This window comes from Lissotriton helveticus, chromosome 1_1 (genome assembly GCF_964261635.1).
Source record: "Lissotriton helveticus chromosome 1_1, aLisHel1.1, whole genome shotgun sequence".
In the NCBI taxonomy this organism is placed as follows: Eukaryota; Metazoa; Chordata; class Amphibia; order Caudata; family Salamandridae; genus Lissotriton; species Lissotriton helveticus.
The window spans coordinates 488,196,044-488,215,773 of record NC_136057.1 but is presented as its reverse complement, the minus strand read 5'-3'; the positions used below and the strand labels follow the sequence as shown (position 1 = coordinate 488,215,773).

The window sequence follows — 19,730 nt, the reverse complement described above, 5'->3', positions numbered from 1 at the left end:
GTATCTCTAAGGTGCGACCAAGCATCCCCGGTGATCTGGGGGGGCCGTTGTGAAGATGAGGCAAGCTGATGCCCAGAGTTGCCGCGTGTGGTCTCTGACTAGAGTAGGCACCGAGGCGAGAATTATCGAGTCCGCTGACCTTGGTCCACGACCCTGCCGCGTCGGGAATCGAACCCTGGTCCCGGGCCGTTCTCTGCTCACGGGTCTGCCGCCTCTAACCAGTGAGCCACACTTCTCCACATGTCATTCAATATCCTGTCATTAACAAACTCAATAAAATCTGTTTATAATTGTAATGATATGGAATCAACCAATGCAGTGGTGGTGCGTCCATTAGGGCGCTGGGGCGTTGATCCACAAGCCGTGCCTGCAGCAACCTTGGCGGCTCGGTCTAATTTGACAAAGCAGGTCAGTCAGCATGATGCCGGACCACCTACCCCCTTCAGAGTCTGAAGTGGGTGGGCGGTCCGGCGTCATGCTAACTCACCTGCATTATCAGACCAGGGGGTGGCGCGGGGCACATAGCAGGCAGTAGCACAAGTGCGCATGCTGGGTGTAGGTTGGAGAATCGTTCCGACCAGCCCAGTCATGCGCACTAGTGTTTGCTCTGGCTGGCGGCTGCGCATTAGGAAAAGGAGGGCTGATCAACGCGGCAACCCTCGGTCTCCTAATGGGGGCAAGGCAGCGAGTATCCCTGCTAAGCCAATCCTGGCGCTGCTGGAGCAGCATCAGTATTGGCTGAGAGGGGTTGCCAGTGACGCGGCTGATCCTGTTCAGAAGTTGAAGTGCGCCAACGCGGGACCCCGGCCCAGGAGCAGAGGCGGCGCAGACTTTTTATTTTAATTTTAAACACCCCTCCGCCCCCACCCCGCGAGTATTGTGAGCCGCGACTGGTAATTACAGACACCAGTAAAGTGTTCACTGCAGCTTTTCAGTTTGTTCGTCATATGTACATAGCTATTCACACATACTTTCATCTGTATTTACATGTTACTGTGTGCGGGTCACACTAAGTTCTACAATTATTGTCAAGATTGGACATTAATGTCAGAAGCTTACACTATGGGAAGAAATGGTCGAGGTATTGTGTGGGGTGACGGATAGGCAGATAGAACCAGATATGGAGCGTGCATATTGCATTGGTTTCCTCATACAGCTCGGACGAAAGTTACGAGTAAGTTCTTAGACCTGGGGTTACTGCTAGCCAAGAGGGAATTGACGAGGCATTGGAAAGCTAGGCAGGGGCCCAGCATAGAGCGCTGGAAGGCGGAGTTCACTAGTTAGGCAGCCAGTGAGAGTATGGTTCGGTTCCAGCAAGTTAGGAGAGCTAACAACGAGAAAGCACTGGAAACTGCAAAAGTGTGGGAGGCCCTGGTAGCACTGCTGCTATTACCTGAACCGGAGTCGGGCGGAGATTCAGTGGAGATGCCGATGGGAACTCACCGGCCTGAAAGATTATAGTGGGGCTCCTCGTGATTCCGAGGAACCCTGCTGCAGATGTTTGACTGACCTAGTTCAGGCTCATACGCTCAGAAGAGAGGGAGAGATACATACGGCTGAACAGTTATATTGCATAGATAGTTTTCCATTACCGTTCACAGAGAACACACCGGTGGAAGGGGTTAAGGAGGGTGAAGGGGAGGGAATGGCAAATAATTGGGTGAGCACATAGCTTGATTGACCCGATGGTCCATGGGACAGAATTGAAAGACTGTTACGCTAAAACCACATGGTGAAGGCATTATCCGACAAAAGCTTGCACTAAGGCGACAGGGCAATGCATATAAGATGTATAATATGGACTAGACGACGGAAATGTAACAATGTGTATATCTCAAGAAATGTGCTCCTTGGAACTGATGTCTGATGCGAAGTAAATGTTTTGTTTGAGGCGGAAAACCAATAAAAATATATATTTTTTAAAAGTCAGAAGCTTACACTACTATTAGGTGCAAATGACTCTCAACATGGAATGGTTATTTGTAATTTGTACATATAAACATATGTATGGCACATGCTGGGGTGCGTGTGTATCGAAAGATGCCTGGATGTCTCCGTTTTAATACCTGAATGTATGGGTTTAGGTTGGAGAATTTTATGCTAAAGACACACGTGCGCCTTTGTAGCACAGCTTGCAATGGTGCAGCACAGCTTGCAATGATGCAGCATGTTAGGTGCTCCACACTCTTGTGTGCTGTAAGCGTAGTGTCTGTTCCCAGTTGGGCATGTTGGAGTGTAACATTAAGATGTGTATGTACTGGTGCATTTCCAATGTGCGCGCCATGGGACTGGAGTATGACGCAGTGCATCGCAAATACACTCTCAGGGGTACGCCCTTCCCGGCTTGCTTAAATTGAGCCTACAGTGCCGACAACCTGGCTGTGTCATAGTCTATTTCCTCTTGAGGGGCATCACTCTTTTTGCGGTGACACCCCGCATGTGTTGCAATATCTTAAGGCATGTTGAGGAAGTCGCCTGGGAAGAGGAAATGTCCATAAAAAGTAAATGTCCTTTACTGTGAATTGTTTTGGTGCCGGAAAGTGTATTATGTTGTGCTGCGTTAGGCGGACACTTTCCGTGGTGAGTGTGTGGTGTGTGGTCTCTTTGCAGTGGAGCGTCACAAACCCTCCACCATAGCAGCTTGAGCGGGGGTGGATGTCACCGGACAATCCTGTGTAACAGGAGATATTTACCTTGTTTGAAGCTCCTTTCAGTCTGGTCTCCCAGGAATTCATAAATACAATCTCTTTCAGTGGAAAAAAGGAAGGGAGAAAAAGAGAGTTAGAAGGAAGGACGGGAAAAAAGGAGAGATGAAAAATGGATGGGTGATGGAGAGAAAGATGGATGGACGGATGGCAAGAAAAGTGAATAGATAGAGACAAAAGATAGTGATGGTACTGGGAATGTATGACACTATATGTGGGCAAGTTAACAAATAAAACGAAGAGCTCGGCCAAAGCTGAGCCATTCACTGTCTTTGTTAGAACAGATTCACAATTGCTTTATTAACCTTCCTGCTATTTCAAATTTGCTTGGAAATACACCATTTTCCCACTCTTTTTCCAAATTTTCTCAGGGGGACAACCCCCGGACCCCACGTAGGTGGTTCGGGCTCGCTCGCTACACTCGCAAGCAACTTTGCAGTACGGCTATTGTTTTACGCTTATCACTTTCGAATGTCACCAGCCGCCACTACCAATGTTTATTCAAATTGGAGTTAATAATTCTCAATCATTTTTTAATCATGATTTTGGATAGTAGAGATTTGAATTGTAAACCAAAAACAAAAGAAGGCATTTTGTTTTGACTATCGTGTGCCTGAAATATAAATGTTGAAAACAGAAAAATTAACTTGAATCTGTTTGTTTTATATGTGCTCTCTCTCCTTTTAATTCCCCTTGCCACCTCACAATAGATTGTCTGGCATCTAGAATCTTTGTTATTTTGTTTAGCTTCAACCATGATCCCTATTCGTTTGAGTTGATATTAATCAGATTTGGTACTAAAGCTCCACCCCAAACCTGTCACCAGCTTTACACTTCCTGCTGGTATCTGTGCCCCTCAGCAGTGGGTGGGGCTTCCAGGATGCTCGAAGATACTGGGATCATGGCTGGTTTGTCCTACTCTATGGGGTGGCATCTCCAGGTGGGCTATGACAGTGAGGCAATCATGCTGCTCACCTTCAGGGAACTAGGTTAGAAGGATACCATGTTCAGGACTGAACATTTATTTAAAGTGATGTGCCCTGCAGATAACCATGAGATCTCATATTGGGTGAGCTGGGCAGTAGTGGTTTGGAGGTCAGTAAAAGTGACAATACTGAACAGTTAAAGATAGTCACTAGTTCCTCTCTGAACTTTTGAGGATTTTCCCTTATATGGGGAATTCATTTAACTAAATTCCTGAAATCTCTTGAGGTCCAAGGTTCATGGAGTTTCACTAAGGAACCATTGGCAACAGGTAATTTCCTTAGTGAAGGCTGAAGAATATCCTCCTCTTATGTCATAAAGCTGTGAATGTGAGCAGCAACTGGAGACAAGATGTGGGTCAATTGCGACAAAAGCTATCTATTCATTAGGGGAAGTTGTGGGGCTTTTAAGTGGCACCTGTGTGCTCTTATTAGTCCTGGTGTCCTCAGGTTTGTACGATGGAGGAGGTGTAGCTGAAGTCCTTTGGGTGCTAAGGTTACTTGACTGTGTGTAGGGGTGAAGAGAACAGATGGAGGAGGATGAAGAAACACTACTAAGAAGTCTATAATGTCTTCAGGAATTCCTTTATCATGAGTAAGGATTTCTTTCAGCTGCGGATACATTGGGACACTAGGCCTAACCATCAAGTCTTCGTCATTGTTTTCTGTCACCTTATCATCAGTCAAGTCTTTGTTTCATTTTCTTTTAATTCCTTCACTTGTTCCATTTTTCTTTGTTCTTGGTTTTGTTTTTCTTTTAATTCCTTCATGTGCTCCTTTAATTTTTCGTGGAAGCATTTAAGACTCTGTACCTGAGATTCATGGAGTCTCTTCATACCAAGCAGGATATGCATTCCATTGATCTTTTGACGCCCCACTTTTCCTTCTTTCCAAACTTCGATCCTGCACCCGCATAACTCAATTCATACCAGACACTTTAACACTAAAGACACAAAAAGGGATGGGGTTATGTAGTGCTATATATTTTTTCTGTGATGTTTATTGCTATAGAGCATTACACAAGGAAAGACTCAAGGCACAAACATGGTTCATTGTGGAAAGAGAATGAAGAAAGAAAGAACAATACTGGAACACACTGAGTAGATACAAATGTTCTGTTGGGTCATGATTTCACTCAGCTCCCTTGCGTTCAAGGGACTCATCTTTATGAAAATCTTGGTGTAGCTGAACTCGGTGCTCAAACCTGGCCAATAGGTAGGCCCCACTTTATACCAGATTCATTCAGTTCCATAACTTGGAGTCCATACCTAACACCCTGTATCACACACTCTACTTTGGGACCCTTAAAACTTAGAGCCTAGTGCTATGGGCCTAGCGCTTAGAAGCCAGCACTTTAAAGATTGCGCTTAAAACCTGTTGCTTAAAACCTAGCACTTTAAACGTAGCGTTTTAAATCTAGTACTTTGAACCTAGTACTTCGATCCTAGAACACCCTTTGCATTTTTCATAAAAATTTGTTCTTACATGCCCTTACCCTTTTTCCCATGTGTATTGTGGCAACCTGAGTCTCCTACAGGCATAGGACATGGGCTGAGAGAGAGGGCCTGCAGACACAGTTAAGTCCCCCCAGGAATGATTGCCCAGGGATTTTTAATAACGTCTCATACCTTTTCAAGATGCAAGTACTTGGTTGTTCAGTGTAGAATCATCTGCTCTGCAGCCCTTAAAATGCCAGTACCTAGTCCTCTGAGTACATGACACCAAAATGTTTTGATGAAAAAAAAAAATCTTTGCCCAGATAATATCAGAATTCACATCTATTTAGACGAATCTAGGAAGTGTGTTGACTGATGGACTGGAGTTGTAAAGAGATCACACTAACTGTAAGCAGGGATCCTAGCGGATTAATAAACATCGTATTATGCCGTCACTAAGTAAAGAGTTGCAGGATGGCGGCGGTTCCTCACTTGAACCAGAGTGTACTATGAATGATCCATCTAATCTGTAAGTATTTCCATAAAGAATACTTACAGATTAGATGGATCATTCATAGTACACTCTGGTTCAAGAGAGGGTATAACCTCCCAAAAGAAAAATACAGTATTCAATGGTAAAAGACAAATCCTGAAGAAGGCATTTGCCGAAATGTGTTGGTGGTATTCTGCACATCACTACCAGTGGTTTCTTTTGTAAAATTTGTCAACAAATCTTTGCTGCATATTGTGTTGGAATTATATTAAATGTGAAGAATAATCTAAGATTTACTGTGAATTCTAAAAGTTATCTATTAATTATCAATGAAATGTAAGGCACCATGTGCAACCATTCAAGTATTAAAGTAAATGGTGTATACATTTTTTTTATATGTATTTTTATATGAACAAAACATAAAACTAAAATAATGAAAATAAAAATATTTTTCTAAATTGAAGGTTACAATGTTGGTTATGTATCAAATATATCTAAAGTTTGTGCACTACCTTATTCAGAATCAGCACTGAGCCCGGTGCCTCTCCACTTTACAAAATAGTTGTTTTTCCCTGATAGGGCGTTTATCCTTTTTTCAGGGGCCCGCACATTTTCCAAAGTTGATGTAGGATGTTCCTTCATCTTTTAGATTTTATAGGCGTGTGTGAGGATCTTGAATTGACATCTCTGTGGAACACTCGTCTACAGACCACCCGGACCCCGACTACAGATCAGCGACACCATCGCCGACCTAGTCGGCACCCACGCCCTCGCCTCGACGGACTACATCCTCCTCGGGGACCTGAACTTCCACCTCGAGAACAACAACGACGCCAACTCCACCGCCCTGATCGACAACCTCGCCAACCTTGGACTCAAACAGGTCGTGACGACACCCACCCACGCCGCTGGACACATGCTTGACCCCATATTCTCCGCAAGCCCCCACGTCTACTTCAACCACACCACCGAACCCCACTGGACCGACCACAGATGCGTCCACTTCACCTTCAGGAAACCCACCACACACCACCGCACCCAACAGCTGCCACGCCGCTGCTGGGGCAAGGTCACCAAGGACCAACTGACCACCACACTCGCCCCTGAGACCACCCACCCACCCCAGCGACACCGACACCGCCGCTACCAACCTCAAACAGTGGATTAACGACTGCGCCAACACCCTCGCCCCTCTCAAGATCTCCACTATCAACCACACCAACAAGAAAGCCGCCTGGTTCACCGAAGACCTCCGAACCTCCAAGCACACCTGTCAGAAACTGGAGAAGAAATGGCTCAGCGACCAAACACCAGAAAGCCACACAGCCCACAAGAACGTCACCCGCAGGCACCACCAACTCATCAGGATCGCCAAGAGGACCGCCTTCAAGGACCGCCTAGACGACAACGCACACAACACCAAAGAGCTCTTCAGCATCGTTAAAGAACTCTCCAACCCCAGCTCCAACACCAACGACATCCCACCATCACAAGACCTGTGCGACTCACTGGCCACCTTCTTTTACCGCAAGATCACCGACATCCACGACAGCTTCAACTCCGACACCCCCGCACCCACCGCCGAGACCACCACCCCTGCGACCTCCACCCGCACCAGACTCCTGACCACCTCTTCCAGCGTCGGCGACGAAGACACCATCAAAACCATGAACTCCATCCACTCCGGATCCCCATCCGACCCTTGCCCTCACCACGTGTTCAACAAAGCCAGCTCAGCCATCGCCCCCCACCTCCAGAAAACTATCAACATCTCCTTCGAGACACCAACCTTCCCGGAAAGCTGGAAGCACGCGTAGATCAACGCCCTACTAAAGAAATCCAAGGCGGACTCCAAGGACCTCAAGAACTTCCGGCCCATCTCCCTGCTTCCGTTCCCGGCGAAAGTCACGGAGAAGATTGTCAACAAACAGCTAACCCGCTACCTCGAAGACAACAACATCCTGGACCCCTCCCAATCCGGCTTCCGCAGCAACCACAGCACCGAGACCGCCCTCATCGCCGCCACCGACGACATCAGGATCCTGATGGACAAATGAGAAACAGCCGCCCTCCTCCTCCTGGACCTATCAGCAGCCTTCGACACGGTCTGCCACCGCATCCTATTAGCACGTCTCCATGACGCCGGAATCCAAGAAAAGGCCCTGGCCTGGACCACATCCTTCCTCTCCGGCAGAACCCAGAGCGTTCGCCTTCCACCCTTCCGCTCTAAAACTACAGAGATCATCTGTGGTGTCCCACAAGGATCCTCCCTCAGCCCGACGCTGTTCAATATCTACATGGCACCCCTCGCCCACGTCGCCGACAACATAACCTCAACATCATCTCCTACGCCACCCCCCCCCACCCCCAGCGCCTTGAGACCCTCGCGGGTATGTAGTGCACTTTATAAATGCATTGATTGATTAATTGATTGATTGGGGAGCCAGTGGAGGATTTTGAGGTGAGGGGTGATGTGGGTACATTTGGGGAGGTCCAGGATGAGTTTAGCTGCAGCGTTCTGTATGGTCTGGAGTCGTCTGAGGACCTGGGTGGAGATGCCAGCATAGTCGAGGCGGCTGGTGACGAGGGCCTGTGTGACGACGGTCTTTCTGGTGTTGATTGCGATTCATCTGAAGATTCTGCGGAGCTTGCGAAGGGTGTGGAAGCAGAAGGGAACAACTGTGATGACTTTTCGTTTCGCTGTTGAAGATGATGCCTAGGTTGCATGCAGGGTCTGTTGGTGTGGGTGTAGGTCCAAGTTCTGCTGGCCACAAGCTATAATTGTTCTTCCCAAAGATCAGTACTTGACGATTTTAAAGAGTGCCTTTGTTTAAGTAGGACTTCCTACAATTAGCTTTCCAAAACACAACATCTCTCTCTCTCTCTCTCTCTCTCTCTCTCTCTCTCTCTCTCTCTCTCTCTCTCTCTTTCTCTTTCTCTTTCTCTTTCTTCCTCATCCTCTTTCTCTTTCTTCCTCTTTCTTCCTCTTCCTTTGTCTTTCTCTTTCTTTCTCTTTCTCTCTCTCTTTCTCCCTCTCTCTTTCTCTCTCTCTCTCTTTCTCTCTTTCTCTTTCTTCCTCTACCTCTTCCTCTTTCTTTCGCTTTCTTTTTCTCTTTCTTTTTCTCTTTCTCTCTCTCTCTCTCTCTCTTTCTCTCTCTTTCTCACTCTCTCTCTTTCTCTCTCTTTCTCTCTCTCTCTCTCTCTCTCTCTCTCTCTCTCTCCCTCCCCCTCTCTCTCTCCCTCCCCCTCCCTCTCTCTCTCTCTCTCTCCACCTCCCTCTCTCTCTCTCTTTCTCTCCCCCTCCCTCTCTCTCCCCCTCCCTCTCCCCCCGTCTCGCTCTTGTTTTCTCATCATGGGCAGTGCCCTGGTTTTTTTTTTTCCGCAGTTGAAGATTGAGTCAAATTTGCTGTGATTGATGAGATTCCGACCATAGTCGTGACAAGATGAACTTTTTGACACTACTCCAAAGTGATTTCTGGGCAGCCGTGATGTTCAGCTTATCTGACTAGCACCATGTTAAAATGATATGAAAAAAGCCTTTGGAGAACTTTAAAAGATAACATAAGAAAAGGGTCTAGATGGCACTGTGTTAGGAGCAATGAAGTTAAGAGCCACTGTCCATATTGACTGAACCAATATTTTCTGCAGGTGATCGATGTGGTGGTAACATATTGCTTTGTGTTTTTGTATTTGAAAATATAGGTTCACATGTATTGCAAATTATTTTTGTTTACAATAGGTTTATGTCACATGAAAAAATACACGTCATCCGTAGGATAATCTCCAAACTGGATCTCCACAATATCTTATGGCCCATTGTTTTTCGATTTTCTGTTTGTTTGAATACCTAGAAGAATAGGAGTTTCCTTTTCTACTTCCTAGACGACGTGTAGCTGTAGGTCAGTAACTTTCAGCCTGAAAGGATGACTCATTAAAATGTATAGTCCATTATGTTCGTGCTGAAGCCTTTTCTGTGTCCGAATGCCTGTAGTGTTTGGCAGGGGACAGAGATTTGTTTTTGCACATTTAATTGTTAAACTTATGACATTGGTTGTGCCGTTATTTTCTTTGGTTTTAAATTAATGATATAAAAAATGTGAGAATTTTGTTTTTTGAAATGCTGTTTTCTACAGATTTCTTTGACTTTCTGTATTATAATTTAATCTGCAAATTGTTTTTGTTTAAATATGAAAAATGTTAAGTTTGGACTACGCGGAAAAATCTGTCAAAAACACGGACATCGCCTGCGCCAACTCCTTTGAGATCTGCAACAACCACCCCTACTGTGGTCAGTGGCGAGAAGAAAGTTGAGAGACCCACAGTCCCAAGACCTAGCTCTTTGGTGACCACTGGACACAAAGACCATGACAGGACCATAACTGAATCCAATGAGGAATCTACAGTAATTCTTACAAAAACAATTAGTCGGCTGACAGTGGGTGATGAGCCGAGCAGAATCACCAGGTGAGTGTGCAAGAAAGCAATCTAATCAGAAGGATTTTTATTGTACTGTTGTTTTCTTGAAATTGTTGTTACTACTCATTTTATAAAATATTATCGGAATTTAAAGATAGGCTATATTACTTTCTTGGGCGGGGGGACAATCTTAATACTAGGCCCTGGTGTTTTCCTTTTGCTCCTCTAGTCTCGTGCCCCAAAAATTCACTTTTGTTTCAATGGCGCGTCACTGTTGGATGAGGTCTAAAGTTACTTTTTAAGGTGGGATGATGTCACACTGACAGCTAGTTACTGATCCCAGCATCACCACATACCTGCAGTTCCCTTTTAGACCCAAACCATTACCTACCTGTGCTTTGGTTTTCCTAAAATATTGTTGAGTAGGAGATAATGTAAAAAATACATTTCACATTCTGAATTCACTCCACTACGTCTGAAGTTTTCTTTAGCTTCAGGACTTTCTACTCTATCCATGAACTGGCTCTATGGAATGGGTAGAATATTAAGGGAGTGGTCCGTTCTGCTCCCCTTCTTTCTATAAAAATAATCTGTGGCAGTCAGTGTTCAGAAGGGACAACCCCCAGGTGTGGTGTGCTTACCTGAGTTGATATATTCCTACATTTCGAATGTGTTTGACAACATATTTCCCAATGTCCTTATTACAAAATCCTAGGGCAGTGGCTCTTTTTTCATAAAGTAATAATAGCTTAATGTAACTGAACCATATTCAAGTCTGTTTCTAATGCAACTGATGTATGCTTGCCACATAGAAGTGCTCATGCGAGCGTGACCTTATTTCACATTAGTCAGTGCTCCATGTAATGGTTTCATGTAAGCTTCATACAACAGACATTTCAACATCCCTCCACACAGTCTCAATAAGTGGAATTGTGAATAGAAAGCTGTGTGCACTTTTTGCAAATGCAGTACCCATTTTAATCCAGCATGAACATCCTTCCCTGACCATGGAACCGCAGCCACAACGTACTTTAAAAAAAACCCTTTAGATGTGTCCTGATCCAGCTATGCCTTTTTTCCGTTTTATAATGAAGAAGAACTTAAAACAACACCTAAACGGGGCCTGGTGTGGGCAGAGACCCAACACAATGCATATCTGCATAGCACCCGGGCTCTATATCGGTCTTTCTTAGTTTTGCCTTATTGCTGTTTTCACTCATATGCGATGGAGAACAACACAGTAGTGATCACAAACGTTGAGGCACAGATGTTTGTGCACCCGACTCGGCACTGCACTGAGATCACTCGAGCCACTCCTCCCTGTGGTGTGTGGAGATGGCCGAGCTACCATTAAGCTGCGGATGGAGGTTGGCATCTTTACTAGAAGCCGTGTGTAAGAAATAGGGTTGTTGATTGATTAGGATGTGAGCCTTGGACAAGCAGCAACCACAATCCTTGTCAGGGTAAGGCACAAGCAAACCCAAGATTAGCCTGTGCTCCACCTTCTGGTAGCTTGGCACAGAGCAGTCAGGCTTAACAGGTGTAATGTGTCAAGTATTTGTGCAACACTTCAAACCGCAAAACTCCACACAAAAAAATCCAACCACAGTTTAGAAACATAGTGCTTAGTTTAATAAATATAAAGAGACCAAAACTACAATAATCCAATCAGCAGAACTGGAAATATTGAATTTGAAAGTTATTAGAGAAAATAACCCCAAAAGACTTAAAGCACCAACTGTGGATATCTGATTGTGTTGGACCAGGACAAAGTCACAAGAACATACCCTAGCGCTTGGGCTTCTCCTTTTGTCTCATATTTACACATTATGGCAAGCAAAACTCAGTCACTACCAACCAGGAAGCTTGGGAAATACAGGATCTCCCAAGGATGGTTGGGGAGATGAATAGCAACAACAAAGAACAAATAAAAGTAAAGCCAAAGCTAGACGCCTTCACTGCTTACAAGACAAATAACAGCATGGGGCTTCTAAGGGATAAGAGTGACCCATACAGTCTCAACACTATGGAGCTCTCTCATTCAGGCCATGATCCTGGATGGACTGTAACCATACACTGTTACGAACAGAACTTTATCCTTTTTGGTTTTTTTAAACAATTTTCTTGCATGGGAATGTTTCTCAAAGTTTTATGGGAGGTTTGTGAAGTGGCAGGGTCATTGAATTTGTGCTAAGCATATCTGTCCTCATGACCCATGGTCCCCGGGCAGCTTTTCAAGGAGCTGACCCTCACCCTGCCTGATGGTGTTCAAGTTTGGTGAACTACAACGTTGCGATTGTTGGTCCCAGTATCGATTCTTTATGCTCAGTTAAATGTTGATGTTTGTCCCCTTTCTCCCTAGTTTATTTTTTTCTTTCAGTTTATGGAGCAGAGATTTCAAACATTCAAACGAAAACTTGGTTACATAGTTATAGGGATAGCAAACAGGATAGCGGCGCTTAAGCGAGCATGCCCATATGTAGTGAGCTGTGCTAGCCCATCAAGCCAATATAGCAGAATAATGCAAGGTTCAAAGATAATGACTTTTGTCACTAGACCTGAACTCACTGAAGAAGTACAGAACATTATTAAAATGCCTAGATGCCAAAGAAATAACTATGGCTCTCCTGCAAGAGACGCACCTCTTGGAACGTGATACATGTCGTCTGCACTCACCATTGTATCCCATTCAATCTCCCTCTCCTTCAGACAGTAACATAGAGGGAGTGTCCAAACTGAGTAGAAGTGGTTAATTTGTTTCCTCAACAGTCCATCCTAGGAGGAAGGGGGGGGGGGGTACCTTATCATAGCTGGTATGTGACCACATAAACAAATCACACTGATCAACGTCTGTGGTCCGAGTGAACATAAGAAGACCATTTCTTTTATGAGTCTACTCCTCCGTATTTTGAGTCTCTGTCAAAGTATGATGATAATGGGGGGAGATTTTAACACCACATTAAACCAGAGAGAAGATTGATCAGGCTCAGTGTGAGGGACATACAGCTACTCTAGCTGCTCTTAAACAGGGATTGGCAGATCTCAGCTTTGTTGACATATGGCTCCAGTCTCATCTGTGCAACAGAAGCTACACGTTTTACTCCAATGTTTATAGAGCATTTTCCAGGAAAGACTGCCTATTTGTAGAACAAGGACTTACCTGATTTCAAGCTGTGATATCGCAGACAATGCTCCGGTGTTCTTAACATTTGACAACACTCTATTTCTTACACGGCCATATAGTAAAGCGTGACACATGAACGAGATGAAATCTCAAGTGGCGGTCGTCCGCTGCTCCTTTAAGGAAACTATAGAACACTACTTTCAAGAGAACATTAGTGACAAGGTTTCTTGTGAAACGATCTGGGACGCATCTAAGGCAGTTATCGGGGGATTTCGCACATGACTGGTTTTTGCTTAAATGAGGCCTTAAAACTAGAATTAGAAAACAAGATTAATGATCAAATCATGACAAAAACACAGAGATCAGAGTGGCTTTCCCCAGAAAATAGCTATTTTATGCAAACTCCTGAACTGAAGTAGACAGTTCGCCAAAACCCTTGTATACCTTAACATGGGAAACAGAATTACGGGTACACATTCAGAGGAGTCTTGGATGCACATATGGATACGTGCATTAAATCATCAATTTGCACACAGCATAAAGAAAATGGGTATGCAAATCATATTACCCTAGTACATTACTCCGACCAGACTCCATACCATGCTTGGCTCCCATGAGCTTTGTTGGAGAGGCTGTGGGAAACGAGGTATGTTGGCTATGTGGTGGCACTGCGATCAGGGCCTGAGGTTTTGGCTAGGGATATTTGACCAAATTAGATTTTGGCTAGCGATACTTAATCAAATGACATTATCTAGAAACACCTTGGTAGTGTTGCTGGTGTTCACAGGTGAAGAGTTGGAATATTCGCTAGCTACACATACTGGCAAACTTATCAAACAGTTTCTATTAGCAGTCTGTCTAACGATAGTGCATACCTGGACTGTAAACTCATCTGAGGTCTTTAGACCCATCCCAAGCCTTACATGTTTCTTTACCACACAGTTTGATTTTCTAGTAGGCTGATTAAGGACGCCCATTGGAAAGGCAGAACTGTTGCCACGCATCAGTGCAATGCAACTGCAGTGGCACTGTTACTTTTTTATTGTTTGTCATTAAAGTAATTTGGTCTCTATTTTTGAGTACTCTGTAATCTGTCTTGCGCTTCTCTTGTTTAGTCTTGCTTAATTTTATATGCGACTCCCTATAGACTTTTTTCAATAACTAGCTTGCAAAGTTGATACCTTCTGTCCATAAAATCTCTAATCAATTATCCACCTCTTCCCCTGTGTGCCTCAAAAACAGTATATGTAATTTCTATAACCCAAGTAGTTTGAAAACATTTTTCATTTTTTTACATAAATGAATCTCATTTCAAGATTTATTTAATTTTTCCATTTGAATTTTATGTGGATTTCCCAGATCTGCTTTGTGGTTAAAAATCGTTTCAAGGGCAAAGCTGCATTCTCAGGTCTATAAACCATGCCCTATACAACCTCAAGGCAGAGTGTTTCTGTGTACTGTCCAAGTCACCAGTCCCTCTCTGAATCGCCCTTCTTAGGGCCACCCTGCTAACAATATGCTTAGAAGTAGCCTATGAAGTTTTTCCTTACTTCGAGCCTTCATGTAGTTTATTTCTTTTCAAATATTCATCAGCATCTACAGTTGTAAAAGTCTGCTGTTGGCTGCTGTAAAATAGATTTACAGAGGGTGGGAAACTGAGGTTTTACTCTGGTGTACTTTTTGTAAGTTTTATTTACCATCCCAATTAAAGACTTACAGATTTCCCACATTGTAAGCTATTGATAGCTAAGTAAATCCTTTGTGAATAAATATGGTGTGGCGGGCCAACAAGATACTTCTCTTACTGAAGGATGGACTTGAAGATAATTTTTGATTTTTTTCTCACTCCTTAAGATATTCAATAGGTCTCTGTAAACTGCCGTTTGTATTTGTAGTTTTACATATTTTGCTGTAGCAACATTTAGCAAACAGGCTGTTTACAGAGACCTCTTATTATGCACAGTATGATTTTCTAGTCTGATATTGGTGAAATAAACACCAATACCATACCAGATCATCATACAGTGCATAATAAAACATAGTATGTGGTGAACAGTAAATGCATGTACATTGGAAGAGGTACCTACACAACACCTGTCATCCTGGCAAGGTGCCAAGCTCAGCATGATATTCATGGGCAAACACGATGCTATGGAGTGTGAGCAATGGTGCAACATCATACAATTTCTTTGGATTAAGGGGGGGGGAGTGCAGAGCAGCCCACAATCAGGCAGTCAGTAATTCAGATACTTTGATATGCTTTCCAAAGGATCAGACACTACAGAAACATACAGAGCATGCCAGTTGCAGAAGACGTGAGATTAGGAGACCGAGACATCCTCTACATGACACAGTGGCAGCCATTCTGAAACAAGGGGGAAGAATCTTGGATGTGTGGGAACATTTTTAGCAGAAGATAATGAACTATACTTGTAACAATCCCCCAGTGTCCCTGGCTTTACAGATATACAAATGGCAAGAGATGAGAGAGATCCTCCTCAAAACAGACAGACTTTGGAAAACCGAAATGGTTAAGAGATTGAGTTTCCCACAGCGGCAGTACTTTGCAATCTCAGGAGGAGTTGTCTCACCAGCAAATACCCTATTGAAGAAACTGAGACAACCAACAGCCCAACAAGATTTACTACGGGAAATTACTTTGGCGTGAACCCTGCTCACCCTGTTAAGCTAGTGGTTCATTAGTATTTTATATTCATATTTCATTTAAAGTTTTAGGTGGTGCAGATACAGATTTTTGTCTTTCTTTGAGCTAGAAGGATCATTCAGTTCTTCTACATTGCTGCTAATCTGCAGTAGAGCAAATGGTGGACTAGTTTCCTTGGTTAGAGGGTAGGTGATGTGAACCGAAGGAGTTTGTTCTACCGGGTCATAGACGAATCACTGCTGGTTCTAAACGAGGATAGTGAGCTTTTCATGTCACCTGATAAAGAGAAGTCATGCATTATCAGCTGTACAGAGTTCAATGTTGAGGTGGTCTTTCTATCAGAGAATCCCTTTGGTTATTTCTTTGATCGAAATCATTTCCTGACCTATTCCTCTCTAGAGCTTGAACCTGCTGTGGCTGTTGTCAGGGAGCTGAAGTCCCTTGATTATTATTCACCTGTCCCCTTCTTCTTCCACCAGCAACTAAAACAGGGCATTCAGAACGCCATTGTCCTTTCTCTTTGCAATAAGCACATTGATCTAGCCCTAGTGGAGTTTGTCTACGGTGTGGCCCTACTGGAGGCATTTGTCTATAATTCTGACCATAATTTTGGCCACGGCCTCGAGCTTGAGGTCCATAAGCCTGAACCATCATTACCTTAGTTTTCAACCCTTTTAATTTTCCTTCTTTTCGTTCTTGCTCAATGGTAACCTGATTCTGGTAATACTGGCTATATCTAATATAGCTTTTGGAGTCACTGAAGCCCATGTGCTTTCAGAGTTCTTTAAGCAACTGATATCTCAGGAAGAAAATTTCCCACAAATCTATCTACAAATAAATATGAACCCTTAGGTGTAGATGTATCTTGTCCACTAAAATCATGGAACACTTCCTCAAAGCGAGTAAAGAAATCCGGGACGGCCTCTCCCTGTTGGAACCATCGTTTTTATATAAGTAAGTATGTTACCAGGAAGATCCAGTATAAGCTGACTAGGTTTCTGGCCAGGTTTCCTATCCGTATCAGCTGCTATAATGGCAGTCCAATCTCCATCCCAAATCAACAGCATGATCCTGTTTCCGAGTAAGTCGCCACATATCAAGTGGTAGGATCATACCAAAAAAACAATTGATATCGGCTAAAGTCATAATACAAGAATCAATAGCTGCCTGCACATCATCATAAAATCCTCTAGGATTTTTCCGTATGTCTGATAAAGTGGCTTTTAAAGTGAGTACATTCGTCCTTTTCCAGGGTGTATATATCCAATTCTACAAAAAATGGGCTCTAGCATCAGCACCGTTTGGGTCATCATTGTCTGCATTCCCTCTTCCAGGGATGAACTCTGGGCAGCTTCCCTCATAGGTCTTATTCGGGGAGCAGAAGAGAGCTCATTACAGTATCCAATTATCGTTGCTATAGCAGTATCAATTCTATCTACAGGGAAGGCCCCTATCTGACACTGTCTATTAATTGCTCTAACATCATCCGGGCCATTTCGTCCAGTAGTCATCTCCCATTGAACCATAAGTTGATGAGAAAGCTTATTTACAAGGCAAAGAAGCTCTCCTTCAGAAAAATTCTGAATCTGTTTTATCATGTCGCCTACTTCCATTTCTAAATCACTTAACCAATTTAATACCATCAATCTTATCGCATCCTGACGAAACTGAGATACAGTAGAGTGGAGAACTCGAGGGGTTAGAACAGATGCAGGAAGTACAGAATCATTAGACATTTCAAATGCAGTGGCCTGAGGTGGAGGCGTAGAGGCTTGGGATGAGGGTACAGTAGCCTGGGTTGGAGGGGGTAAGGAATGTACCGGTACTGGTTGGAAAATAGGGGGCTGAACAACCACAGGCAAAGGAGGTGGAACCGGGTGTACAAGGGGGGCGATATTTAGGGGTCCAGAGGGAAGAGGTGTTAAGGGTACATATGGGGGCGGGGTCGTTCTAGCAACAACCCATCAATATCTGAATCCACATCTTGGTGGACCTGAACTGCTACAGTTGGTCTAACTATATATTCCTTAGATATTAATAATTTATGCTCCCTATCTAAACATTCTTTTTTATCCTGAACTTCCTTATCCTTCAATTCCTTATACTCCTGATACTCTGTTTTCCTTTCCTGTTTTCTTTGTACCTTCTCTGCCTTGAGCTGCCGCTCCCTTACTTCTTTCTTCCACATACGCAAACTATCAAAAATAGCAGTCCTAACTTTCTTCAAAAACAATTGATTCTCTAAATACTCTAGTTTGTGAGGGTCCATAGTTCCCTCTAATGGCCATCACAGCTGGGGATCCCCTTTTGTGTATTTGTTCCACAATGTATTATACATGATGGGACAAATACCATATTTGATGTACATCTCAAAATTTGACGTACCTTCTGGTGGCGTCGGCTGATTTGCTTCCAAAATGCTCTGCTTATGGCAGCAGCAACAACAAAACTTCCAAAACGTCCAAAGGGTGCTAAACACAGGCATGTTATATAAGAGAAAAAAAACGCGTAAACAGAGAGAAATAAAAAATATTCTCACATTTATCTGTAAGAAAAAATGTTAGTCAAAACAATTAGCAAGTCTTAAAACAAAACTTAGATCTCAAAATACCAAACAGAACCTAGGTTTCAAAATGCAAAACAGAGTCCGAACAGATTACCAAATTCCAAACAAATGACCAATCAAATACCAAGTCAAGCAAAGATCAAACCGATCCTGAACAAATGAACTGGTTCAATACAGTTTTACGTCATGCGTAATCTTTGCCTCCCACCTGTCTATCCTCCTTGATCCAAAAATGACCATCCAAAGGCCCCAGTCAAGGCTAGCAGCCGCCAGGAAGATCAGAGTTGGGGAGCTGAAAAATCACGTTGGACCACGAGCAACACTAATCTCATCAGGTGGTACGTTCCTTAGCGAAGTTCGTCATACCTACCTGATCTCCTCCCCCATTCCAACTGCATGCCTTTGATGGGGACCCACGTTGAGCGCCAATTTGTGGAGCAGATTAATCTATAACCTGCTGATGTAGGGATCACCACTTCGCCACGGGTTCTTATCAAGTAAGGAGGAAACGACACTGGAGCAAAGTACAAACCATGGGTAGTTTATTCAATAATTCATGAACGGGTCTCCATCCGACCAGTACCATCAAGATACCGAGGATAGAACACACTGAACTATGGTTACATGGGTTTATATAGTGAAAACCACAGACAAGGAACGCCCAGAGGTAAATAAGGCTCTGGGAAGAACACACAAATGAGACAATCGGTAAGAATCAACAACTATGGTGCCTTGTGTAACTGTCGCATCTTGAGGCTGCATAACAAGGTAGGCTTATCTGAACAAACTTTATCTAAGGCTTAACTTTTGTTTAAAATACACACAAAACCCACAGTGCAGACATCAGCTGTTCTTTTGTGCTGACTGTGCATGTTTACGCAGCCTACAATGTCTCAACTTTAGCTTCATGACCTAATGTTTATGCAGGTGGCGTCAGGGACAGAGTCAGGCTGAAAAACAGGTCAAAGGTGAGTATGGATGAAGCATAGCTGAATCAGAAAACGAGAGATTCAGAATTTAAGGTTTAACATAGTCTTGACCAGCACTGACTCAATCTGGGTTGTTGAGGCTTGGTAACCTTACTCCCAGGTCTGCACACCTGAAAAGGTACAATCATATGTTCTGACCCGTAAATATCAATGGGATCACCTGTGGCCATTTCAGGTATATTTGCAAATATGGGATGTAGTAAGTGATCCAGTCAATGGGTAGGGGCAATGACACACTACTCCAATGGTACCACAGCAAGATCAGATAAGATGTTTTGCATTTTCACAATTTTCATCCTCAAGGAGTAAATTTAGGTCTCCTAGTACCGTAAAGTTTACTTTCACAAACCTGT

At 43.7% G+C, this 19,730-nt stretch overlaps 1 protein-coding gene across 1 annotated transcript in view; it reads left to right on the top strand.

Moving 5' to 3' along the window:
* The window catches only part of LOC144812334 (NAD-dependent protein deacetylase sirtuin-3-like), a 401,094-nt gene that overhangs the window by 308,978 nt on the left and 72,386 nt on the right, over positions 1-19,730 (top strand). The window contains exon 2 of the mRNA XM_078673929.1: positions 9,820-10,081. Within this exon, the coding sequence (XP_078530055.1) occupies positions 9,820-10,081 (262 nt within the window). The remainder of the gene's footprint in view (positions 1-9,819; positions 10,082-19,730) is intronic.